At 46.7% G+C, this 26640-nt stretch overlaps 1 protein-coding gene across 1 annotated transcript in view; it reads left to right on the plus strand.

Annotated features, from left to right (window-relative positions):
- Nucleotides 1–314: 314 nt before the first annotated feature.
- Nucleotides 315–26640, plus strand: part of LOC139575996 (neuroplastin-like) — a 43371-nt gene continuing 17045 nt past the window's right edge. The window contains exons 1-5 of the mRNA XM_071401544.1: nucleotides 315–888; nucleotides 14010–14357; nucleotides 18216–18390; nucleotides 19021–19115; nucleotides 23812–23945. Of these exons, the coding sequence (XP_071257645.1) occupies nucleotides 813–888; nucleotides 14010–14357; nucleotides 18216–18390; nucleotides 19021–19115; nucleotides 23812–23945 (828 nt within the window). The 5' untranslated portion in view covers nucleotides 315–812. The remainder of the gene's footprint in view (nucleotides 889–14009; nucleotides 14358–18215; nucleotides 18391–19020; nucleotides 19116–23811; nucleotides 23946–26640) is intronic.

Here is a 26640-nt window from a genome sequence, read left to right on the forward strand (position 1 = left end):
GACCTGTTTCCTATGTATTTACAGTATTATGATGGGGCATGGCATTTGCGAAGATTAAACCACAGCCTATAATTACATACCCTCAGGCAGGTGGCGCATTGATGATTTACCTGAATTCCTTGCGATTATAGCAATTATCAGTGTCTCTATAATTGTCATTGGTCAAGAGGTCTACTTTGAGATAAACCACCTGAAGTGGCCACTTTCTTTCTCTTTGTGTGCGTGTGTGTTTGCGCGCTCGCGTCTGTGGATGTGCATCTTGGATCAAGCTTTCCTGCGCCACATTTCGATGCTAAAAATCCATATGTCAATGGACTGTCCGTCAATAAAAACGATTGACTTAATAAATGTGCAATGGAAATCAAATTGATGTAGGCAATAATTCATGCATGTTCGGAATGATTGTTTGTAAAATGTACACCTTTATTTTGGGCACCAAAGGTCCTCGTTTCTATGAGCGCCAATGCGCATCGGTCTGCGCATCTCTGATCCTTCAGAACTACAACCCTGGACGCTCTCACTGACATCGAAAGACCTCTTCCGCAATCCGATGAAGGAGGCTCCGTTTATGGCCCTACTACATCGGCATCCCTGACGGAGCTATCGGCCTGTCCCGGACCATTCCTTGCTGCCTTCATTTCGTTATTTTCCGGAGGACTTTACTTTTATAGCCTTCGTAGATCATTCTAAAGAACTCCGCATCCACTCTGCTATGCACCTTTAGACCAGATCTCTAATTCCCGCGATCAATATCTCATCTCCCACAATCGCTTTATCTAGTCCCTGCCTGGTCCTCTCACCGAACCCCAAGAATGCAGGCCAATGCAGTGATGTTGGCTGTGTTCCTTTTTGGAAACTTGATGCTGCATTACGTCTCGGCTCAAAACGGTAAGAATGAAGATGTGACCATGCCCGGGATTGTACACAATCGCAATCAGACACAGTGTCTTCTAATTGTTCCAATGAGGAGGCTACTGTGACTCGAATATGTTTTTGATTAAGATTTGATGAAGGGGGCGTCTGTCATTTGACATAATGTCAAATATGAGGGCCATGGGCGCATTTACGCATCGCAATATAGTGTTTATTTGGAACAAATTCGTTTACATAACTCTGTTCACAGTATTTAGGGTGCTCCAATTTTTTACGACCATTTCCCTACGCACACGATTCTCAATTTCATAGTGTAAGGAAACGGATTGAAACTAGATACATATGCTATTGCAAACCAGAGCATAAATATGTTACAGCAAACCAGAGCATCGTTGTGTTTGCTTGGAATTTCCCAATATAAGCTGCATTAGATATTTCGTTCTGTTTGGAGTTAGTATTATATTATTATTATTTGATGGATACATTGGAATTCCTTAGTCTCCACGAATGATTTGTCTTCATTGATAAATAGATTACTGAATGCACAGATTGTTGACATGCATTGATTGTAGCATATTTTAGTATTCGGGATGTAAGTATTGTTATGCTGTGAAGAAGAGTAGCGTAATGCATTCCTAGCGTAATGGAGATGACTGTTGAAGAACCTGCCAAACAGTCTGCACGATTCAGGACTGTTAAGCCCATAGTCTCTCTCTGGCTAAAACACAACAAACAAATCATCGGGCTTTCATAAGTAAAGAGGTCAATGTTACACTTTATATGTGTGTGTGTGTGTGTGTGTGTGTGTGTGTGTGTGTGTGTGTGTGTGTCATTTCTACATCTCATGTGAATTAACAGGCAGACATTGTCATTGATATCATTCTTCGTGACAGTGTTGATATTTGGAAAGGTCATGACACGTTTTCTGCCCCCAAAATACAATCTGCATTATAGTAAACAGCATCTTTGGTTTCCTGGAAATATTAGGCACATTAGTTTCTCTCTGTGTGTTAGTGGAGTTGAGATTCTATTACATAATCCCTGTTGGCTCAAAGCAGAGTGTTGATAACCTCAAAACATATACACAACTTCCAACAAAACACATTTAGATTATCTGTCTGTAGCCTACATGTTTGAAGGTTATAATATCTTATTCCACAATATGATGAATAACCTTTCAAATGATTATCACCAATTACTTTCCACATTTGATTGATTTCAATTGTCTCTCCATGGGCCATCCAAGTTGATTTATTTCAGTCTTTGATGAACACACAGTCAGTCACAAGGGGTAGGATTGAGGGAGGCATAATTTGCTTGACATGAAGGATGTCTGAGCCTCCTCATCATTGCGTGTTAAGGGTTGCTTTCTCTGACATGCCCCTGATGGATGGCCAATCCCAGTAAATCACTTCTGTGACCCAGAGGGGGCACACCAATCAGAGGCAGCCTCTACACAAAACACAGGCTAATGCATGTTCTCAGAGCTGAGCTACTACCAGCTATTGTTATATTTTATGACAATAATTGTTTCAATTATGAAAGTTGCAATTTTGGATCGTGTTATAGGCCCATAGAAAACAAATAAAAATGCAGCAGTCTATTCCTGCTAGCACCGACTTTGCTGATAACTACTTTGTTGAGGGAAAATCTACTTGCAACGATTGTGATATGTTGTTGTTTCACCTAACTATTTTAAGTCGCTCTGGATAAGAGCATTTGCTGAAGGACTGTTAGCACTGTGAACACAGAAAGATTGTAATATGAACTTGTACAGCAATAGTCACTCAAAGCAGAATAGAGAAATCCATCATTGGCTCTACTATTCTCACTACCAGGGTTGATGTCAATTCCATTTAAAATCAGTCAATTTAGGAAGTAAACTGAAATTCCAAATCTAATTTCAATTCTACATTATGCTTCTCTATGAGAAAAACATTTGCGTTTCAGTTTGATTCTTGAATTGACTTTGTTGAAATGGAATTGCCACCAACCCTGCTTACTGCTAGTGTACAATGAGTGTACAAAACATTAGGAGTGCCTTCCTAATATGAAGTTGCACCACTTTTTGCCCTCAATTCGTCAGGGCATGGACTCTACAAGGTGTCAAAAGCAATCCACAGGGATGCTGGCCCATGTTGACACCAATGCTTCCCACAGTTGTGTCAAGTTGGCTGGATGCCCTTTGGGTGGTGGACCACTCTTGATACACACGGGAAATTATTGAGCATAAAACTCCTAGTAGCGTTGCAGTTATTGGACAGTCAAACCGGTGCACCTGGCACCTACTACCATACCCCGTTCAAAGGCACTTAAATATCCTCTGAATGGCACACATACACAATCCATGTCTCAAGGCTTAAAAATCCTTCTTTAACCTGTCTTCTTCCCTTCATCTACACTGATTGAAGTGGATAGATATAACAAGTGACATAAATAAGGGATTATAGCTTTCACCTGGTCAGTCTATGTCATGGAAAGAGCAGGTGTTCCTAATGTTTTGTACACTCAGTGTATATTCATTAATTGATCTGGTGGATGAATTATGTGTCTATGAGGACACACTTTGATGGTCCCCATCCACAAAGTCAGATCTACGCCCTCAATTGTTTGGTAAAGCCCAAGTGAAGGCATTCCAGTCTTTGCCCAGTGTTAGTGCCCATTCCCTGGGTCCCATAGCGACACACAGGGCTCCCTCCACCATGGGCTCTGCTGAGACTCCCGGGGGCTGTGGGAGACAGACTGGTGCTACCTTGTCACTCTGTGTCTGTCTGAGCCTCACTGTAACTGGTGAAGACTGATACAGCTCCTTTCTTTATTAGCCTACTGATTTATTACTGTTTATTAAAGTGATGTCGGGCTTTAGACACTAGTGAGATACATTTCTGTAGCTAGATACTGTAAAACACATTTATGAGGCTGTTATATAAATACAGTAATCATATTTTAATGGATGATATACTGATGCTATTTGGTCGCACAAATATGGGTATATCCTCCAAACAAATGATTTCATATTTCACAGTCTGGATTTAGTGTGAGTGATGTAACGTGGCAGGTATCACTATGTCACGTTTGATTTCCTCAGCAATATTTCAGATTCGGGGCAATGGCGTGTAAAGAAGTGTAATTATAACGGCAGGGGATTTAATCACAGTACAGTATGTGTGAAGCAGAGGGAGCTGAGCTGAGGCCATTATACCTCTATATGCTTGGGGAGCCTGAGCAACCATAGATGGCTGAGATTCAGCAACAGATATCTGGAGGACTGTAAATAGAATTGGTCCATTCTGCTGCCGGTCGCTATTTATAGAGCGGAGACACCCTGAGCACAGAGTACTGTGGCTTTAACGTCCTTTTGCGAAAGTGAGTCCATTAACCCTTAATGGATAGCAGCATCCCTGTGCACAGCTGCTTGGCTCTGTGAAGACTCACTAGATGCATGTGAACCATTTAAGCTCTTAAAGGGCCTCATTCTTTTATGCATGGGGAAGAGGGGTTCTCTCCTGTCTCTAACCTGAAGATGCTGCTTATGGCAATGCACCATGGATAATCTCCCCCTATGAACAATTGAACAGTCATAACAGGCGTAATCAAGTTCAGGACATTTGTGTGTAGAACATCCTCTTTTTGAGTTGACATCGAATACAGACCACAATGTAAATTCCTTTGATGTGAGTTACCAGTAGAAACATGAACCAACTCAAGCATCAACTCAATGCTGCTCTAAATGCGTCTGTTATCTTACTATAAGACAGAGAGCGACGACCTCTCATTATTTCTTCATGTAGTACAGTATTAGTAGGTTTGTGTGGCTCGGAGCCACAGACAGTTTATCGACACAGTCCCAGTTTGTATCACTAAACACATTTCATGATCAAGTTCCCTGAACCAGGGCCAGGCAACATTATAAAAAGAAACCTTAAATGGCATCTCTCTTACAATTAATAAGGGATTCAATTAACGTAACTGCAAGGTACAGAGTAGCTTGGTAATGGTAAGGTAATTGTAAGTCCATGCTGTATCACTGCCCATGTTCTGAGTAGCAGAGGACACATCTGTGAGACCGGAAAATGTGCTGTGGGACGTAAGCCAGTTCTTCCACTGAGTCACACTAGCCCACTGTGAAACATGATACATACTGCACCGATGGCAACAGCATCAGGCACCCCACACTCTCCAACACAGTACACACCAGACATACTGTAGCTACTGATGATGATACCCAAATGGAAGACGCTAGACGGAACTTTAAACAAAATGGAGACTTAATGTTGATATGTGGTTGTGTAGAACATTCGTTCTGGGAGATTTGTTTGTGGTTACAATATGTGTTGTCACTGTGTGTCCAGTAAAGAAAACCCCTAATTTGATAGTTGTTGTCACAAACTGTTATGGTGACATGGATGAGTGTCAGCTAGTCCTGTGGCATATGGTATCTTAACCATGCTAGCTTTGCACAGTGACAGAGGGCCCGGGTTGTCTGTCATCTTGACCTCTGAAAGGGTTAATCGGGGAGCAATGTTTGCTGGTTGATGGGGATTAGTCCATTTCAGCCGGGGATGGGGGGGATTTAACTCTCATGAAAGCGGTGGCTCCCCTCTATGGCCCGAATGGCTGTCCCTGAGTAGTTACAGTAAGATGGCAGAGGTCACCTCCTCCCTCTCATCTCAGCTGCTGTTGCTAACTGCCATTTATCCATAACACCACTCTAATTCATGCAGGCATCAAGGTTTATTGTTGATTTGTTCAAACGAATGAGGAAATCTATAGCCGCCCCCCCATCGATGTGTTAAGAGCAGCTCAGAAACAGATACATCATCCTTCAACCCACAGCAGTGACTCATTTACAACTGTCAGAGCAGGAGGCTTTGTGAAACCTTGGGCAATTGGCCAAGTGTAACACCTCTTAACCAGATGCTGGAAGCCAGCTAAGTTGGCTCTCCTACAAAAGTCAGATATACTGGCTAAGACAATGGAGCATCACACCACAGTACACTGATACTACAGCTAGATCTGTAATGCCTGTGATTTCAATATCAAATTCAACATTCATTATATACTCCATTTTGAGTTTGTTTGTATTTATCCAACTATAGATTTGCTCATATTTCCCTGCCCCCACAAAAATAAATGCCCTGCACGTAGCCAGTGCAGTGGCCCTTGGGGTTATCTAGCTGCGGTCTGTCTGTGTTGTGGGACTGGGTGGCAGGTTACAGGTGGTTGACTCAAAGCCACTGCCTGCCTGCCTGGTGATGTGTGCTCTGCAGTCATCAGGGGAGAGAGCGCCCCAACTCACTCACTAGGCCGGGCACATGTGTGATGGGCCACCACACATACTTAGAGGGGATCTGTTCACCACAGTATACTCTATGATGCTATATGACATTATAATGAAGTGCCTCGCAGAATAAACAGAGATTAATGGATGCTTGTGATTCAGTCTGTGCTGTATATGAATCCCTCCTCATTATGGTATCATTTCATTCACATCACCTATGTAATTGTGGTAGTATCCCTTTAATTACATTACAGGCTACTCTATTCTATGAAAACCTCCTGGTTCTCTTCACTTTCTGTTGCCCTCCAAAAGAGTGGAGGATGTGAGGCCGGTCCAGTTCTTGGATCTCAGCGGATGCTTTAGTTGGGAGGCAGCCTGGGCAGAGACGGTGGGCGTCCAGGCTGGGCTTTACCCTCTGTGATGATGGGGGCCCAGATGTTTCAGGTGAAAGACACAAACACTAATTACTCTGCATGTATCTGGGCGTCAGGCAAGATGGCACAAGGTCTGTGTAGGCTGTGGTCTGTGTAGGCTGTGGTCTGTGTAGGCTGTGGTCTGTGTAGGCTGTGGTCTGTGTAGGCTGTGGTCTGTGTAGGCTCTGGTCTGTGTAGGCTGTGGTCTGTGTAGGCTGTGGTCTGTGTAGGCTCTGGTCTGTGTAGGCTGTGGTCTGTGTAGGTTCTGGTATGTGTAGGCTCTGGTCTGTGTAAATCAGGCCGGGCTAGTCTGGATCATGTCCAAATCATTTACCCTTTTCCTGTTGCCTTATTATTTACAGCTGCCTGTCACTCACTTCTAACTGTTGCTGCCAGGGTATGGTATGGTATGATCCTCACCTCTGTATTGTTCAGTCTCTGGAACATCTTGCTCCGGGTTGACCAGACTGAAGAGTGTTTGGCTTCAGTTGTGTACAGAACATACTGTCTCTAGCTGTGGAAACACAGTGGCTGCATAGCTAGAAGTGTTTGACCTAAAATGGAAAATGATAGCCTACAGTATAAACGCAGTCTCTTGGTTACAAACTGATACAGAACAGTTCATTATTTGCCCAACCAAAACGCTAAGTATCTAGGTTATATTGCAATAATGACATTTTAACGCAGTACTGACAGCTATGCGTAGGCGTCTAGTAACCCCCCCCCCCCCCCCCCACTAGGCAGCTAGTAATCTCCCCCCACTAGTAACCTCCCCACACTAGGCAGATAGTAACCTCCCCCCACTAGGCAGCTAATAACCTCCCCCCACTAGGCAGCTAGTTACCTCCCCTCATTAGGCAGCTAGTAACCTCCCCTCATTAGGCAGCTAGTAACCTACCCTCATTAGGCAGCTAGTAACCTCCCCTCATTAGGCAGCTAGTAACCTCCCCTCATTAGGCAGCTAGTAACCTCCCCTCATTAGGCAGCTAGTAACCCCCCCTCATTAGGCAGCTAGTAACCTCCCCTCATTAGGCAGCTAGTAACCTCCCCTCATTAGGCAGCTAGTAACCTCCCCTCATTAGGCAGCTAGTAACCTCCCCTCATTAGGCAGCTAGTAACCTCCCCTCATTAGGCAGCTAGTAATCTCCCCTCATTAGGCAGCTAGTAACCTTCCCTCATTAGGCAGCTAGTAACCTCCCCCCACAAGTAACCTCCCCCCTAGGCAGCTAGTAACCTCCCCCCACAAGTAACCTCCCCCCACAAGTAACCTCCCCCCACAAGTAACCTCCCCACTAGGCAGCTAGTAACCTCCCCCGACTAGGCAGCTAGTAATCTCCCCCCCACTAGGCAGCTAGTAACCTCCCCCCACAAGTAACCTCCCCCCTAGGCAGCTAGTAACCTCCCCCCACAAGTAACCTCCCCCCACAAGTAACCTCCCCCCACAAGTAACCTCCCCACTAGGCAGCTAGTAACCTCCCCCCACTAGGCAGCTAGTAATCTCCCCCCACTAGGCAGCTAGTAACCTCCCCCCACTAGGCATCCAGTAACCTCCCCTCACTAGTAACCTCCCCCCACTAGGCAGCTAGTAACCTCCCCTCACTAGTAATCTCCCCCCACTAGGCAGCTAGTAACCTCCCCCCACCAGTAACCTCCTCCCACTAGTAACTTCCCTCCACTAGTAACCTCCCCCCACTAGGCATCTAGTAACCTCCCCCCACTAGGCAGCTAGTAACCTCCCCCCACCAGTAACCTCCCCACACTAGGCAGATAGTAACCTCCCCCCACTAGGCAGCTAATAACCTCCCCTCACTAGGCAGCTAGTAATCTCCCCCCACTAGTGACCTCCCCCACTAGTAACCTCCCCACTAGGCAGCTAGTAACCTCCCCCACTAGGCAGCTAGTAACCTCCCCACACTAGTAACTTCCCTCCACTAGTAACCTCCCCCCACTAGGCAGCTAGTAACCTCCCCTCACTAGTAATCTCCCCCACTAGGCAGCTAGTAACCTCCCCCCACTAGGCAGATAGTAACCTCCCCCCCACTAGTAATCTTCCCCCACTAGGCAGCTAGTAACCTCCCCCCACTAGGCAGCTAGTAACCCCCCCCCCCCCCCCCCACTAGTAACCTCCCCCCACTAGGCAGATAGTAACCTCCCCCCACTAGGCAGCTAGTAACCTCCCCCCACTAGTAACCTCCCCCACTAGGCAGCTAGTAACCTCCCCCCACTAGGCAGCTAGTAACCCCCCCCCCCCCCCCACTAGGCAGCTAGTAACCTCCCCCCACTAGGCAGCTAGTAACCTCCCCCCACTAGGCAGCTAGTAACCTCCCCCCACTAGGCAGCTAGTAACCCCCCCCCCCCCCCCCACTAGGCAGCTAGTAACCTCCGCCCACTAGTAACCCCCCACTAAGCAGCTAGTGACCTCCCCCCCACTAGGCAGCTAGTAACCCCCCCACTAAGCAGCTAGTAACCTCCCCCCACTAGGCAGCTAGTATCCTCCGCCCACTAGTAACCCCCCACTAAGCAGCTAGTAACCTCCCCCCCACTAAGCAGCTAGTAACCTCCGCCCACTAGTAACCCCCCACTAAGCAGCTAGTAATCTCCCTCCCACTAGGCAGCTAGTAACCTCCCCCCACAAGTAACCTCCCCCCTAGGCAGCTAGTAACCTCCCCCCACAAGTAACCTCCCCCCACAAGTAACCTCCCCCACAAGTAACCTCCCCACTAGGCAGCTAGTAACCTCCCCCCACTAGGCAGCTAGTAATCTCCCCCCACTAGGCAGCTAGTAACCTCCCCCCACTAGGCATCCAGTAACCTCCCCTCACTAGTAACCTCCCCTCACTAGGCAGCTAGTAACCTCCCCTCACTAGTAACCTCCCCCCACTAGGCAGCTAGTAATCTCCCCCGACTAGTAACCTCCTCCCACTAGTAACTTCCCTCCAATAGTAACCTCCCCCCACTAGGCAGCTAGTAACCTCCCCCCACTAGTAACCTCCCCACACTAGGCAGATAGTAACCTCCCCCCATTAGGCAGCTAATAACCTCCCCTCACTAGGCAGCTAGTAACCTCCCCCCACTAGTGACCTCCCCCACTAGTAACCTCCCCCACTAGGCAGCTAGTAACCTCCCCCCACTAGGCAGCTAGTAACCCCCCCCCCCCACTAGGCAGCTAGTAACCTCCCCCCACTAGGCAGCTAGTAACCTCCCCCCACTAGGCAGCTAGTAACCTCCCCCCACTAGGCAGCTAGTAACCCCCCCCCCCCCCCCACTAGGCAGCTAGTAACCTCCGCCCACTAGTAACCCCCCACTAAGCAGCTAGTAACCTCCCCCCCACTAGGCAGCTAGTAACCCCCCCACTAAGCAGCTAGTAACCTCCCCCCACTAGGCAGCTAGTAACCTCCCCCCACAAGTAACCTCCCCCCTAGGCAGCTAGTAACCTCCCCCCACAAGTAACCTCCCCCCACAAGTAACCTCCCCCCACAAGTAATCTCCCCACTAGGCAGCTAGTAATCTCCCCCCACTAGGCAGCTAGTAATCTCCCCCCCACTAGGCAGCTAGTAACCTCCCCCCACAAGTAACCTCCCCCCTAGGCAGCTAGTAACCTCCCCCCACAAGTAACCTCCCCCCACAAGTAACCTCCCCCCACAAGTAACCTCCCCCCACAAGTAACCTCCCCAATAGGCAGCTAGTAACCTCCCCCCCACTAGGCAGCTAGTAACCTCCCCCCACAAGTAACCTCCCCCCTAGGCAGCTAGTAACCTCCCCCCACAAGTATTCTCCCCCCACAAGTAACCTCCCCCCACAAGTAACCTCCCCACTAGGCAGCTAGTAACCTCCCCCCACTAGGCAGCTAGTAATCTCCCCCCACTAGGCAGCTAGTAACCTCCCCCCACTAGGCATCCAGTAACCTCCCCTCACTAGTAACCTCCCCTCACTAGTAACCTCCCCTCGCTAGGCAGCTAGTAACCTCCCCTCACTAGTAACCTCCCCCCACTAGGCAGCTAGTAACCTCCCCCCACTAGTAACCTCCCCACACTAGGCAGATAGTAACCTCCCCCCACTAGGCAGCTAATAACCTCCCCTCACTAGGCAGCTAGTAATCTCCCCCCACTAGTGACCTCCCCCACTAGTAACCTCCCCCACTAGGCAGCTAGTAACCTCCTCCACTAGGCAGCTAGTAACCTCCCCACACTAGTAACTTCCCTCCACTAGTAACCTCCCCCCACTAGGCAGCTAGTAACCTCCCCTCACTAGGCAGCTAGTAATCTCCTCCCACTAGTAACTTCCCTCCACTAGTAATCTCCCCCCACTAGGCAACTAGTAATCTCCCCCACTAGGCAGATAGTAACCTCCCCCCCACTAGTAATCTTCCCCCACTAGGCAGCTAGTAACCTCCCCCCACTAGGCAGCTAGTAACCCCCCCCCCCCACTAGTAACCTCCCCCCACTAGGCAGCTAGTAACCTCCCCCCACTAGGCAGCTAGTAACCTCCCCCCACTAGGCAGCTAGTAACCTCCCCCCACTAGTAACCTCCCCCACTAGGCAGCTAGTAACCTCCCCCCACTAGGCAGCTAGTAACCTCCCCCCACTAGGCAGCTAGTAACCTCTCCCCACTAGGCAGCTAGTAACCTCCCCCCACTAGGCAGCTAGTAATCTCCCCCCACTAGGCAGCTAGTAACCCCCCCCCCCCCCCACTAGGCAGCTAGTAACCTCCCCCCACTAGGCAGCTAGTAACCTCCCCCCACTAGGCAGCTAGTAACCCCCCCCCCCCCCCCACTAGGCAGCTAGTAACCTCCGCCCACTAAGCAGCTAGTAAACTCCCCCCCACTAGGCAGCTAGTAACCTCCGCCCACTAGTAACCCCCCACTAAGCAGCTAGTAACCTCCCCCCCACTAGGCAGCTAGTAACCCCCCCACTAAGCAGCTAGTAACCTCCCCCCACTAGGCAGCTAGTAACCTCCGCCCACTAGTAACCCCCCACTAAGCAGCTAGTAACCTCCCCCCCACTAGGCAGCTAGTAACCCCCCCCCCCCCCACTAGGCAGCTAGTAACCTCCGCCCACTAGTAACCCCCCACTAAGCAGCTAGTAACCTCGCCCCCACTAGGCAGCTAGTAACCTCCGCCCACTAGTAACCCCCCACTAAGCAGCTAGTAACCTCCCCCCCACTAGTAACCCCCCACTAAGCAGCTAGTAACCTCCCCCCCACTAGGCAGCTAGTAACCTCCCCCCACTAGGCAGCTAGTAACCTCCGCCCACTAGTAACCCCCCACTAAGCAGCTAGTAACCTCCCCCCCACTAGGCAGCTAGTAAACTCCCCCCCCACTAAGCAGCTAGTAACCCCCCCCCCCCCCCCCACTAAGCAGCTAGTAAACTCCCCCCCACTAGGCAGCTAGTAACCTCCGCCCACTAGTAACCCCCCACTAAGCAGCTAGTAACCTCCCCCCCACTAGGCAGCTAGTAACCTCCGCCCACTAGTAACCCCCACTAAGCAGCTAGTAACCTCCCCCCCACTAGGCAGCTAGTAACCTCCGCCCACTAGTAACCCCCCACTAAGCAGCTAGTAACCTCCCCCCCACTAGGCAGCTAGTAACCTCCCCCCCACTAGGCAGCTTATCTGCTCATGTGCTGATGATACAGTACATTACTGTTGAGCAGGTTGGGCTGTTCTGTGAGGGCCTGTAATCTGTTGTAGTAATACACACGACTATAGCGCCACAGAGAGACTGCCTGCTCTGCTGTCTCTTCCTGTCTCTCTCGTCTTCAGCATAGTCAGAGTTAAGGTTAGGGTGTGGCGGCCTTTTATGTGATTCATCCGAGGACACATGGCGTAGAACAGGCAGTCAACAGAGGCCTTGCAACAGGAACCCTGAGTCACAGCCCGGGTGATGAGTGCATTGGGTCTGTGCTAGAATGTCCTTGCAACAGGAACCCTAAGTCACAGCCCGGGTGATGAGTGCATTGGGTCTGTGCTAGAATGTCCTTGCAACAGGAACCCTAAGTCACAGCCCGGGTGATGAGTGCATTGGGTCTGTGCTAGAATGTCCTTGCAACAGGAACCCTAAGTCACAGCCCGGGTGATGAGTGCATTGGGTCTGTGCTAGAATGTCCTTGCAACAGGAACCCTAAGTCACAGCCCGGGTGATGAGTGCATTGGGTCTGTGCTAGAATGCTGGCATATGGTTGTAGGGGCTGACCTCTGCTGTGTAGCGGTAGTATGATTCATGTAATGAGAATGGTGTACACACACACACACACACACACACACACACACACACACACACACACACACACACACACACACACACACACACACACACACACACACACACACACACACACACACACACACAGTGATGATGATTCTGTGACATTTAAGTCCAGCTGATAGTGAATCACAGGATGGATGACCTCATTTCTAAAGTTGCCAACGCCATCATATACGCACAGACAATCAGATTGAAAACAAACAGAATGTATGTCTTGCTATAGAATAATAAATTACTACAGTACTAGTCATCAAAGCACATGCAATATCTGCTGTTTCAGCTTCAATGCATTTCACCTTTATGATTCCTGACTGAGTCAGTTATGTTCCGAACCAGATTGGCTGTTAGAGCAGTTTCCTATTTCAGTTCTCATTTGACCAGAATAAAGCATGGCCTGTACATAAGGTCCTCATCATGGTTCATAGGGCTTGATGGAAATTATACTCAGACAGTGTTACAAGTAGTCACATCACTTTCCATCGGCTTTGCCCTTTGACATAAATGTCACATCACACAACATGAGTTTCCTTAATGTGGCAAACGAACGAAACCCTTCTGTATACTGGAGAGCTTTATAGTCAGTTGTCATTTCAATCTAACATCAAAGAGATACAAGAAAGCAAAGGCTCTCCTATTATGCAATATCTGTTCAGAAACTCACAGGGGTATTTCTGTGTGTTTCAGTGACTGTCAGATATAACATTGAATCTATTTATGTGGTTTTATGAGGCAGGAATGTAATCTCTGCATGCCATGTAAAGGTTGACAGATAGGAGGAAAATATAACTTATTGATGAGATGAAGAAACATGTTTTGACTAAGTTGCCCATATGTGAAACATGATTTCCTTGTAGTTCTACTGCATGTCAGTTTGCTATGTTGTTCCACGTTAGTAGTGTCAAATCTTTATACATTTCACAATGGTGTGAGTAGGCAACATATTTTGCACAGTAAATCCATTTTATTTGTTTGTTTACACAGAAAATATACAACCCACTTTAAGCGTTGTAGCTTGCTTTTTTTCTTGATTTGCCTTTAATCATCCTCTTCTTTTGTTTCCAACTGATCCCTGTTTGATTTGCTCCTACCTCCATCCCCTGGTCTCTCCATCCCCTCCCTCTTCCACTCTAACCCCTCTTCCACCCCCCTCCCCTCCTCCCCAATACACTTTTCCTCTCCAGCTGGGTTTGTGAAGTCGCCAATGTCTGAGACTAAGCTCACGCTGGACACCTTTGAGCTGTACTGCGACGTGATCGGTAACCCCACCCCCGAGATCCAGTGGTGGTACGCAGAGATCAACCGTGCCGACTCCTTCAAGCAGCTATGGGACGGCGCCCGCAAGCGCCGCGTGTCCATCAACACGGCCTACGGCAACAACGGGGTGAGCGTGCTGGGCATCACGCGCCTCATGCTGGAGGACTCCGGGACCTACGAGTGCCGGGCCAGCAACAACCCACGGCGCAACGACCTGCGCCAGAACCCCGCCATCACCTGGATCCGAGCCCAGGCCACCATTTCGGTGCTGCAGAGTGAGTGGTCTATGTCCTGTAGTACCTAGCTGGTGAACAAACTAACAATCCCCTGCCTGTCCCACCACCACACCTCCACCACAGCTGTCCCTGGCAACGACAAATAAAACAAAACACCAACCACCACCTTGTTATTTGTTCATTTCAAAGACTTGTCTTTGTTTTATTTTTCTGTATAAGAAATGGGAAGGCATTGTGTTTTATTTCCTCCTAGAAGTACTGCCCTTTTGGGTTTTTGTTCTATTATGTTGATAGCTCCTATGTGTTCCCTCCTCGCCCTGCAGAATTTGAGGATTCTCAGAATTCCGTAGATTTCCTGCCTCTCCCAAAACCCTGAGCGTTTTGTTGTAGATCACCACAAACCCAGAAATCTCCCCTGTATCTGTCCACCTACCCCTCTTTCCTCCCACACCAACCTCTCCTTCCCCACATACAGCCCATCCTGGCCGTTCTGGCCCTCTCCTCTGTCTCATGTGTCCTTCGACAGTTGTCCCGTTTCTTTCCTTATTCTAAAAAAAAAAATCTAAATTTCATCCATTTATTTCTGGATTTCTTTTGTGATTTGTGTTTTTCTCTTGCGTTGAGTGGGTTGTTTTATTCACTTCAAAGCCCAGTGAAATTCTGCCCTGTCTGCACCATGTACTCTAGGCATCGCTGCGCTTTGAAGTTGTGCCACTTATTTTAGTCGGGAAGGGGTAGATGCGACGTAAGAAGACAAGGAGGGAGCTGTCCAGGTGTAAAGTGTGCCCTTGTTTTAAACACATGACTCACCCTAATCCAATAAAGGACAGAACCCAGTGTGGTTCTTAAATGTATTTTTTCCTTTCTAGATTTGAGAGAGCTGGTTTCATTGCTGCAGCAGACAGTCTCTCCCTGGACTCGCCTGTGTACTGTATGACCTTGTACCTTCTTAGCCATTATTAAGTGTTTGAGCATGAATCAGTAATGACATGATATCCTCTCCCCTCTCTGCTGTATTGCATACAAACATTCAAACACACTGAATCTCAACTGGACCCTTTAAATGTGTGCACGCTCCATTGAGTGCCCAGCCCATTGGAGCACAGAGAGATATGGAATGTTGTTCGTCACAGCCATGCAGCCAGAAACTCTCAGAGGTTTACTACAGGAGTCAGCTCCTTCATCTCCTGAGCATTACCTACTGATCTGTCTGTCCTACACAGCGTTTACCGTGCTGTTGGACTACTGTCTGACTGCATGTGTACACTCTCCTTATCTCACACCCATTACACTTCACTCCACCAGCTGGCTTGAGATGTGTACAGTCGGCCTACAGTAGATATCTTAGTTTACTGGTGGTAGAAATGTGTCCGTCATCAGGCTAACATGAAATTGGTCAATTCAATGTTTTCTTATTCAAAAGACACATTCATTCCTAAAAAGAGCAGATATTCGTTCCTTAAAAATCTGTACATGTTCTAATAATTGAGTCGGACCTTTTGTCATCCAATATATTCTGTCATTACTGAGTGTGAACGTTCTTGTTATAGACATGTAATAATATGTGTATATAACATGTATACAACAGGCTATACACACTGAACCAAAGGAGACGATAATGTATAGTTATTGGGGAATGTTTTCAAACATGTGCTTGTCTTGTTGTAACCGTTTCATTTGTGATTGTGGGTCGATCTGGAGATCCATTCCAAAGTCAAGGCCGTTTTTTTTATTAACTTAATATTGTTACTACATTTGTAATAAACTCCTTAGCTTAGGTAACAATTTAATCAACAGCGTACTTAATTGCACTAAATTAACTCATCTATACAGGCCTCAGTGTGATTTGGTTTAGATCCCTTCCCAACCTGTGTTGTGTTCTAGCTGCTCTGTTTAATGCAGGGGGGGGTTGGCTCAACATACCAATCAAGTGGGCAAACATCCTCCCTCTGTCAGCAAGAAATAGCCATTACTGGCACCATCCTCTAGGACTGTATGCAGGTCATAATGGAATAAAATGTACTACACTGTTATGAGTGGGTAACACTATCAATGTAATGATGCTTTTACAATCCTAGACAGAGGTGGCCACGTGGTCAGTGCCTGTGTGTTGTGCATGACATCACTGATTCATTCTCTTTTTGAGCAGGTGTCCTACAAATGACCTTCTTCTGAGCTGAGGAAACCTCCCATGGAAAACACTGTGCCTTTAATGCCTAATTGCAAATTTCTTGAATGAACTATTTCTGTGTAGTCTGTGTATATTCCCAGGATGCCACACTATGTGGGCTGAGAGGCCTGTATAGGGGTTCTGAAGCAGAGAGAGAGAAGGGGAGACAGAGAGAGACAGAGAGAGAGCAATAGAGGGAGAGATAGAGAGCGAGAGGGAGGGGGAGAGAGCCATAGAGTGAGAGAGAGAGAGGGAGGGGGAGAGAGCAATAGAGGGGAGAAAGAGAGTGAGAGAGAGGGGGGGGGAGAAAGAGAAGGAGAGCAATAGCGAGAGATTTCCCTCTAGCTATTGGGTATACAGAACTGCAAGAGTAGGTGCCATGAATGCTAATATAAGTCACTAGCCAGGACCCAGAGACTTTCCCCTCCCATCCTCTACTAGGAGGTTTGTAGTAGCAGCCAATAGTGAGATTATTATGCTCCTCTCCCTGGGGTTGTGTGGTTGCCATGGCTGGCCGCCGTGGGGGAGGGAGGGAGAGGAGCTTCCTCACTACCCAAGGCTGCCTGCCTACCTGCGCTCTCTGATGACACATCCTGCTTGAGCCTCCCTCTATGTCCTTGAGAAATGGACCCTTGGGTTGCTCTGTTAACAAATACACTAAATGATTATACTAGTAAAGAGCTAGTGGTTGTTATAGTGTAGTGCAGCAGTAGTCAAGCTGTTGTTCATCTCGTTTTTGTCTGCCACGATTATACAGTATACTTTGTCCTCTTCTGTTTAGCTATTGGTTCTACTTCCACCCAATAGGTTTGCTAAAGATTATACCTTATTCACTTCCTGGTTTTGGTTTGAATGACATGACAGCAGTTATGTGGAAGATAGTCATTGGATTGAAAACATGTATGTTGTTCAAATTTCCCTTATACATTCAACCTCATGTTTGTATAATATCATGATAATTTCAAGGTTACATCACTCTTTTCGTATCCAAGTGCCTTCCTAAATCAATTTAGACTGTTTAAAAGATATAGTACACCAAACCTTGTTGCTGTCAATATCAAATTGAGTGCTACTGAATGAATTAGGCATAATGATAATACAGTTAGGTTCAGGAAGTTATCAAGAGCCAGTGGTTCCAAACCAAAGATGCTTTGGTGCTGGTCATCACCTTAAAGATCATTACTTCCACGACTCCAGGTAGCCTAGCGGGTAAGCGTGTTGGGCCAGTAACCCAAAGGTTGCTGGTTAAAATCCCTAAAACAACAAGTTTAAAAATCTGCCGATGTGCGCTATTTGCACCTGTAAGTTGCTCTGGATAAGAGTGTCTGCTAAAATGTAAATGTAGTGTCAACATGATTATCATCTCAAAATGGGAGCGGGAACAACGGAGCTACTGTAGGTCTGTAAGGAGACTAATCATCATTTGACTTTTGCAGACTTCATTCTGTGAGGATATTTTAAGTTAGTTTTTTGAAGTCCATCTATTGTACGGTAACAACAGAACCGGAGACAGATACAGGGTTTTGTGTTGCATGTATTTTCCTGCCGCTCCATGTTGTGTTTCTTTATGTATGTGTGTTTTTGTTGTCTTATGTTCCGGCCCCAACTCCCACGCACGTCCGCCACTCAGTCTGTGTGTGGGGAATAGTTAGTATAGTTACACTTCTGCTATAGTGTTGAGCCCCAATAACAATGATAAGGGGTTGCTGTCTCTCTGTGTGTTTCAGAGCCCAAGATCAATGTGTCAGATCAGATCATCCTGCCCTCGGAGACCAAAGGGCCCCCTGTCACCCTGCAGTGTAACCTGACCAACGCCCACGAAGGCCAACAAGAGAGCTTCTGGATGAAGAACGGAGTGGAGATCGCAGACACACGGAACGAGCAGAAGAACACAGAGTACATGTGAGTCCTTACTTATTCTGTAGTTCTCTTACTAGAACATTCAACAAAGCCTTTCTAATTGTCACACAGACTATCAACACTAAGACCAATCACCCTGAGATGGAAATAAGAACCATGTTGCCAAGTCCTTTAGTGAAAACAGTTGTTGGGCAGCTCCATCCCTCGCAGGGCATAGCCATCAGAGCAGCCCCTGAGCTTAGAGCAGAGCAACCAGCCCCTGTACTGCACAACACCCCCATAGACATCTCCCAGACTCTCCCCAGCCAGGCGCAGACGGCTACATGAGGAGACCACTGGGCAGCTCCTTTCCTGTCACATTACATCTCAGTACTCTACTAATGGCTGACCCCAGAACAGACAACCCTGTGCTAATCTCTCCTCTCTCCTGGCTGCCTAGAACACAGCACAGTGCTAACAATGAACGCTAAGGACTTCCACACAACATGCATCATTGGGTGATGTATCATTGGGTGATGCATCATTGGGTGATGCATCATTGGATGATGTATCATTGGGTGATGTACAATGATAGACAACAAAATTAGAGAAAATTAGCATTGTCTTTGCATACATGTTATTTTTGACTGATCTAATGTTATGAAGTAACTGATATTTTGTGGTTTGTTGCAGAATCAAGAAACCAAGGTCAGACGACGCAGGGGAGTACATGTGTGTTTACACGTTTGAAACGGCTCCCAACGCCAACGCCACTATTGAGGTAAAAGGTAAGACTCTCCGACCACCAGATCTCACTCACGGTATAAACAAATGACAGATACACTGTTGATTTTTATAATTAACCTCCACTTTAATCAATACTGTCACTTGACCCTCTGCCATAACTAAGAGAGAGATAAAGTTCTCCTATGAGGGATCTGATGGATAACACAATCTAGAGCTACTTCCTGTGAACAGATCCCCTTCCAGTGACAGACGTTGAGATGTTGGTCCGGTGATGTTGTGGTGTTGACAGGCTGGCCTCTGGAGGCTGCTGTCACTCACTAAGAGGACAGGGCAGGACAGGCCAGCTGAAGGGAGGGACAGAGTCCTGTCTTCTCTGCTCTCTCTCTGTACACTCGATTCACACAGACACGCCTTCCTTCAGGCTAGTGTCTTCTCTGTACATACTGGTCTAACAGTGACTTACTTGATTTATTTTTATTAGCCAGATTCTTATTAAGATTATCAGTCATTTTGCACCAGTTACCACATATAATTGGCGCAGGACCAAGCTTATCGTATTTGTGTCGTATTTGTTCTATTTTTTGGGGGGATAACATTGTTTCACATTTGAAAGCACATTCAAATGTGCAAATGTGCGAGATAAACTCAGCAAAAAAAGAAACGTCCTCACTGTCAACAGCGTGTCTACTATTTTCAGCAAACTTAACATGTGTAAATATTTGTATGAACATAACAAGATTCAACAACTGAGACATAAACTGAACAAGTTCCACAGACATGTGACTAACAGAATTGGAATAATGTGTCCCTGAACAAAGGAGGGGGAGGGTGAAAATCAAAAGTAACAATCAGTATCTGGTGTGGCCACCAGCTGCATTAAGTACTGCAGTGCATCTCCTCCTCATGGACTGCACCAGATTTGCCAGTTCTTGCGGTGAGATGTTACCCCACTCTTCCACCAAGGCACCTGCAAGTTCCCGGACATTTCTGGGGGGAATGGCCCTAGCCATGATCAAACAGGTCCCAGACGTGCTCAATGGGATTGAGATCCGGGCTCTTCGCTGGCCATGGCAGAACACTGACATTCCTGTCTTGCAGGAAATCACGCACAGAACGAGCGGCATTGTGGCATTGGTGGCATTGTCATGCTGGAGGGTCATGTCAGGATGAGCCTGCAGGAAGGGTACCACATGAGGGAGGAGGATGTCTTCCCTGTAACGCACAGCGTTGAGATTGCCTGCAATGACAACAAGCTCAGTCCTATGATGCTGTGACACACCACCCCAGACCATGACGAACCCTCCACCTCCAAATCGATCCCGCTCCAGAGTACAGGCCTCGGTGTAACGCTCATTCCTTCGACGATAAACGCGAATCCGACCATCACCCCTGGTGAGACAAAATCGTGACTCGTCAGTGAAGCTCACTTTTTGCCAGTCCTGTCTGGTCCAGCCACGGTGGGTTTGTGCCCATAGGCGACGTTGTTTCCTGTGATGTCTGGTGAGGACCTGCCTTACAACAGGCCTACAAGCCCTCAGTCCAGCCTCTCTCAGCCTTTTGCGGACAGTCTGAGCACTGATGGAGGGATTGTGCGTTCCTGGTGTAACGCTGGCAGTTGTTGTTGCCATCCTGTACCTGTCCCGCAGGTGTGATGTTCAGATGTACCGATCCTGTGCAGGTGTTGTTACACGTGGTCTGCCACTGCGAGGACGATCAGCTGTCCGTCCTGTCTCCCTGTAGCACTGTCTTAGGCTTCTCACAGTACGAACATTGCAATTTATTTCCCTGGCCACATCTGCAGTCCTCATGCCTCCTTGCAGCATGCCTAAGGCACATTCACGCAGATGAGCAGGGACCCTGGGTATCTTTCTTTTGGTGTTTTTCAGAGTCAGTAGAAAGACCTCTTTAGTGTCCTAAGTTTTCATAACTGTGACCTTAATTTCCTACCGTCTGTAAGCTGTTAGTGTCTTAATGACCGTTCCACAGGTGCATGTTCATTAATTGTTTATGGTTCATTGAACAAGCATGGGAAATAGTGTTTAACCCCTTTACAATGAAGCTCTGTGAAGTTATTATTATTTTTACGAATTATCTTTGAAAGACAGGGTCATGAAAAAGGGTTTAAAGTTTAAAAGTTGACAGCTCACCCTTGAAGTGGAATAAGGGATTTTCCTCTGGGTGAGAAAGGACTTGCAAAACCCTGTTCTAGAGAAGCTTGCCTACACGTACAGTGCTTAAGCCAATTTGCTGTGACATTGCTTTGGTTATGCATACTGAGCTTGCCATTGATTGTTATGCCTGCTGTGGCTGTATTAAGCGCTAGCTTCCTGCGAGGTTGGTTGGTTGCGTAACGCGGGTGATGACCGTTTATGCTCTGCAGCTTCCTCCAGCCTGAGAGATGACAGGCCTCATCTCCAATCAAACCTCAGCGTCCTGACCCTAGGGCCATGTGAAGGGAGGGAGGCAGGCAGGGAGGCTTGCTGCTCGTGGCTGTTAGAGCCTGCACAACACACTGTTTCCTGGACATACAAACACCATGGCAGCACTGCCTTTCAACATTATTGTTTACTGTCTGGAAGTATTGACTGAATTGTTGACAGATGCTGTTAGTCATATTTGGGATGCTGATGTCTTGGTTTGGAGGAAGCATGGACATAACAATTGTTTTTTGAGATAGATGTAGATACTTTTGCAGGCTTTCCTGTTAATTGTTACAGTTAAGGACTGCATCCAATTAGTCTTGCCCTGCCTTATACAATGGCACTGAGTCCCATACCATTAAACCCATACTCGGTCGTACTACCAGGTCCCATACATTAAGCATGGTAGAGGGGCCGAGCCTGTGTGCTCTATGCTCCTGGCAGCTGAGCTCCCCCCAGCTCCCTCTGGCTGCAGTGTCCTTGGCGCTCCCATCTCTCCAGCTCTCAGCTCAGAGCAGGCAACAGATGGAGGCTTGTGTGATGGTGGTGTGGGATTAAGGTTCAGAATCCGCTCCCAGCCCAACTTTGTTATCCACGATGATACAATAAGCTGCTGTCCTGAGCATGCATATTTTGCGCATCCCAATTATCTTTTGTATTTTTATATATACGATCTTTTTGGTTCGCTATCCATGCATTTTGATGAATCAAATCAATGATACATTTTGCAGATCTAGATTTTTTTTGCAAATTCCTATTTTTTTATCAACCGCACGGTACAGGCCCACAGGATAATGTGTCATATAATTCTTTATACCATGGCATTGTTGAATACTTGTTTCTGATTGGCTTGAAGGGCATTCTAGAGCGTGCATTATTTCTCTATAAAGTACAGTATATCAGCAGAGTAGAATTCAATGGCTATAGTTCTTGCATGTTCTATGTTTGAGCTGCTTTTGAAAGCAAAAGTCGAATTGAAAACATTATTGGCATTGTTTAATTCGATTTTCATAATAGCAAGCTAGGACTGATGGTTTGGTTAGTAAACTTGCTAGCTGTTTCAGTGGATGTTGAACACATTTCTTCCTGAAAATGAACACATTTCTAACGGTAAATGTGTTAAATTATAACCATGGTATGCAAGGGATAATCAACTCGGGGCTCTATGCAACACATGGAAAATAATGCAACTCCGTGGAAGGTTAGTTCCACTCCACACGATCATCAACTTTGAGCTTAAATGCTCTTTAAATTCAGTGGAGAGATGGGAGGTATCAAAAACAGTAAATAGAAATCGGACCTAATCGCCTCTTCCAGATAGACCACCAGAAGTTGCCTCTTTTCGATATATTTCTGACACACAGGCAGACAGACACATCCACACAGCAGCACTGTAGCTCAGTAATCACACAAGCTGCTGGGGGTGTGAAATGGAAGATTTCTGCCTGTTTTGGCGCCACTCAGAGGGCAGTCAGTCTCCATGCTGTCAGTCAGTCACAGTGGAAGTGAGCTGGGGATAACGAAGACGGAGATAAACGTGGCCCCTCCCCCACTAGCCAGAGAGCACGTGTTCACCATAGTTACAGTAGGAAGGATGATGTCACTTTGAGCTCAAGCCACTGCTGCTCAATCACCCTCCACGACAACGGCCACCGCGTGCTGCAGAAAACGCTGCAGCACCAGGCCAGCTTCTCCACTGATCCTGCTAAATTGCATGGAAGGAATTACCGTAATTTCAAGGATTAGCAAAAGGCTGTGGCAGTTGTCTCCCGGCTCCAGAGCCGAGTTAAACAGAGGATTCTGTTTGAAAACCCAGGGTGTCGCTGGGTTGGAGAATTTCACCTTTGAGAAAGTTTCTCAGTCATTCATTGATTGGCATCTATGAACTGAAACTCTGCAAGATATGTAGGCCTACTCCTTCAAAGGGCAGACTTGGAAATAAGCCATAGCAAACCATGAGCTCTACCTTTTAAAGAAACTTGGCAATTGACTAAAACAGCTAAATGTGTCCCTGCCTCGATCACTGTGGTGATAAAGCATTGATTCCAGTGTTCGTCCATCTCCAGGGAAGTCAGTGCCTCACAGCTAAATCACGTAACAATTCCCCAAATCCTTTCTTAATTTACCATCAGTTTCATGTACATCTTAATGTTAGTTACCATAATCAAAATGGGTCCCGACAGACTTGACTATATTCTGACGTCTTGTTGTTTAGAGAAGCCGATGAGGAACACCTTTGACACAAACATGGAACGTCTTGCATAAAATTTAGAATTTTTATTCAAATGCATTTCACTCCCTTTTCCCCTTGTTTTAGCGGCACCTGAGATCACGGGCCACAAGCGCAGTGACAATAAGAACGAGGGGCAGAGTGCTCTGTTGTACTGTAAGTCTGTGGGCTACCCCTTTCCCATCTGGACATGGCGTAAACTGGATGGCTCAAACTACATGGTACGTGTCCTCTTCCTTGGCTCTATATAATGCTAGATCAGGGGTTCCCAAACTTTCTTAGCCCACGACCCCATTTTGATATGTGAACATTTTCAGATATCAAAGCCAATGTTTACTTTTTTATTTGGGGCTATGGCAGTCAATTGAAAATTATTCTGACATAAAGTATCTTATCTCACCACCACTAATGAGATGGGTGTGCTTGATGAATGTCGTGTCGGAGCTTCTCAAAGTCAGGGGGCGTGGTCGACAGTGCGCACCTCATCTCTGCTGTCACATCCAACCTGGATCAATATTTGGTTATAATGCAGACGAGAGCACTGGTGGTGATTTCAAATCAACTGGGAACTCAGGTTGGAAAGTCTGAGCTCACGAAAGAGGCCCGAGTTCCCGAGTTCGAATTCCCAGTTGTATGACCGTTCAAAATGATTTTTCCCAGTCGGAGCTCATTTTTGTCAGAGTTCAGTTTTCTCGAACGCACTGAAGTCGGAAGTCAGAGATTTCCAAGTTCCCAGTTGTTTTGAACGCGGCATTAATGCTCAGAGGGAGACGGCAGGGTATTATTCCCTTTGAGTCGGAAACCAAAACTCCTCCGTAGTGACCCGTGAATGCATTTGGTCACATGACAGTTCAATCAGCTGTTCGATATCACACCGGCATGTCAACTGAGCCAGGATCACAGTCAAACGGATTAGGAAGTAGGTCCCAAAGTGCTCTTCCAAGCGTTGGAGGTGAGCAGTCATCACTCGTGTGGTACACTTACTGATGCTGTTTCCTGTTAGAAACATGCACAGCGAAGGGAATGGGGCATGGTTTGCTTTTGAAAGACTCCAATAAGAATTCTTTCCTCTGAATCCACTGAGTCGGTCACTCATCTGTAGAAGGATTTTGTATTTCCCCTGCATGCTTGTGTTCAGTTTGGTCAGTTTCCAAAATACGTCTGTTACATAGGCAAGGAGACATATTTTTTTTTCATTACACATAAAGTCAACCATGTCATTTTTTTTGTGTGAATGACAACCTCTCAATGCGAAAAATCTTTCTAACCACCAAGCCTCAGTGTGAAATAGAACCCTGTCAGGCTCTGATCCCATATCTCCACATGGTGGATGTGGTTTGATGTATACTGAACAAAAATATAAACACAACATGTAAAGTGTTGGTCCAATGTTTATGAGCTGAAATAAAAGACCCCAGAAAATGTCCATATGCACAAAAAGCGTATTTCTCTCAAATGCCAAGATAATCCATCTACCTGACAGGTGAGGCATATCAATAAATTGATTAAACAACATGATCTTTACACAGGTGCACCTTGTGCTGGGGGACAATAAAAGGCCACTCTTAAATGTGCAGTTTTGCCATAGATGTCTCATGTTTTGAGAGAGCATACAATTGGCATGCTGACTGCAGGAATGTCCACCAGAGCTGCTGCCAGATAATTTAATGTTAATTTCTCTACCAAAAGCTGCCTCCAACATCATTTTAGAGAATTTGGTAGTACACTCAACCGGCCTCACAACTGCAGACCGCATGTAACCACGCCAGCCCAGGACCTCCACATCCAGCTTCTTCACCTGCGGGATCATCTGAGACCAGCCACCCAGACAGCTGATGAAACTGAGGAGTATTTCTATCTGTAATAAAGCCCTTTAGTGTGGAAAAACGTATTCTGATTGTCTGGGCCTGGCTCCCCAGTGGGTGGGCCTATGCCCTCCCAGGCCCACCCATGGCTGCACCACTGCCCAGTCATGTAAAATCCATGGATTCAATTGACTGATTTCCTTATATGAACTGTAACTCAGTAAAATCGTTGAAATTGTTGCATGTTGTGTTTATATTTTTGTTCAGTATAGTTTACAATCAGTTACCTGCTGCAGTATATCTCCGAGTTCTGCATTCAGCTCTTTTGCCATCAGTTGTTCTCGGTGTATAATACAATGCGTCCATATGGCAGAGGGAGACACATTCATAACTAGAGTGCAGAGGCCTGTCTGTTTTTCGTCAATATAGCTACGCAGCACACTGAACATTCCCTGTGCCGTTTCATGCTCGGGAATCGTGAGGCAGAACAATATGTCCTCGTGAATAGCATCCCCCGAAATGTATAGCCAACAAAACCCATGCATGGGCATCTCGGCCCTCACAGCTAGCGTCCATTTAGAGAACATTAGCTGGGGAGTTTTTGAGTTGTACAGTCAGTTTTCTATTGATTACTAGCAAAAGCATAAATTCTTTAGCAGTGTTATCTGACAAAGGTATTGATGTGAGTTTCTGTGCCTCAGCCTCCCCACACATTGTTTTCACCATATCAATTGTAGCCGGTAATATCAGAGTCTCTGCAATAGTGTGTGGTTTCATAGTGTAGCGGGCCTAGTCATTCACCATGGGAATGATTCAAGTGCAACAGTCAAGTGCAGCCTTTTCCCATGATCTAAGGGGGCTCTCTGGTTGAATTTTAGAATAGAATCCTTTTCATTTAGATTAAGGTTATCCACATTACAATGATTTTGAGATACAAAGATGATATTATAATATCCATAATTTGTTGGTACATAAAAAAAATTCTTCTGGATTTTTGAAATACTCCCACGACCCCATTTTCATATCAGGTGACCCCGCATGGACCCTAGTTTGCGAACCGGTGTGCTAAACTACTGTGATCACTGTCTGGAATGTGATCATACTATTGTCT

This window comes from Salvelinus alpinus, chromosome 5, assembly GCF_045679555.1.
Source record: "Salvelinus alpinus chromosome 5, SLU_Salpinus.1, whole genome shotgun sequence".
In the NCBI taxonomy this organism is placed as follows: Eukaryota; Metazoa; Chordata; class Actinopteri; order Salmoniformes; family Salmonidae; genus Salvelinus; species Salvelinus alpinus.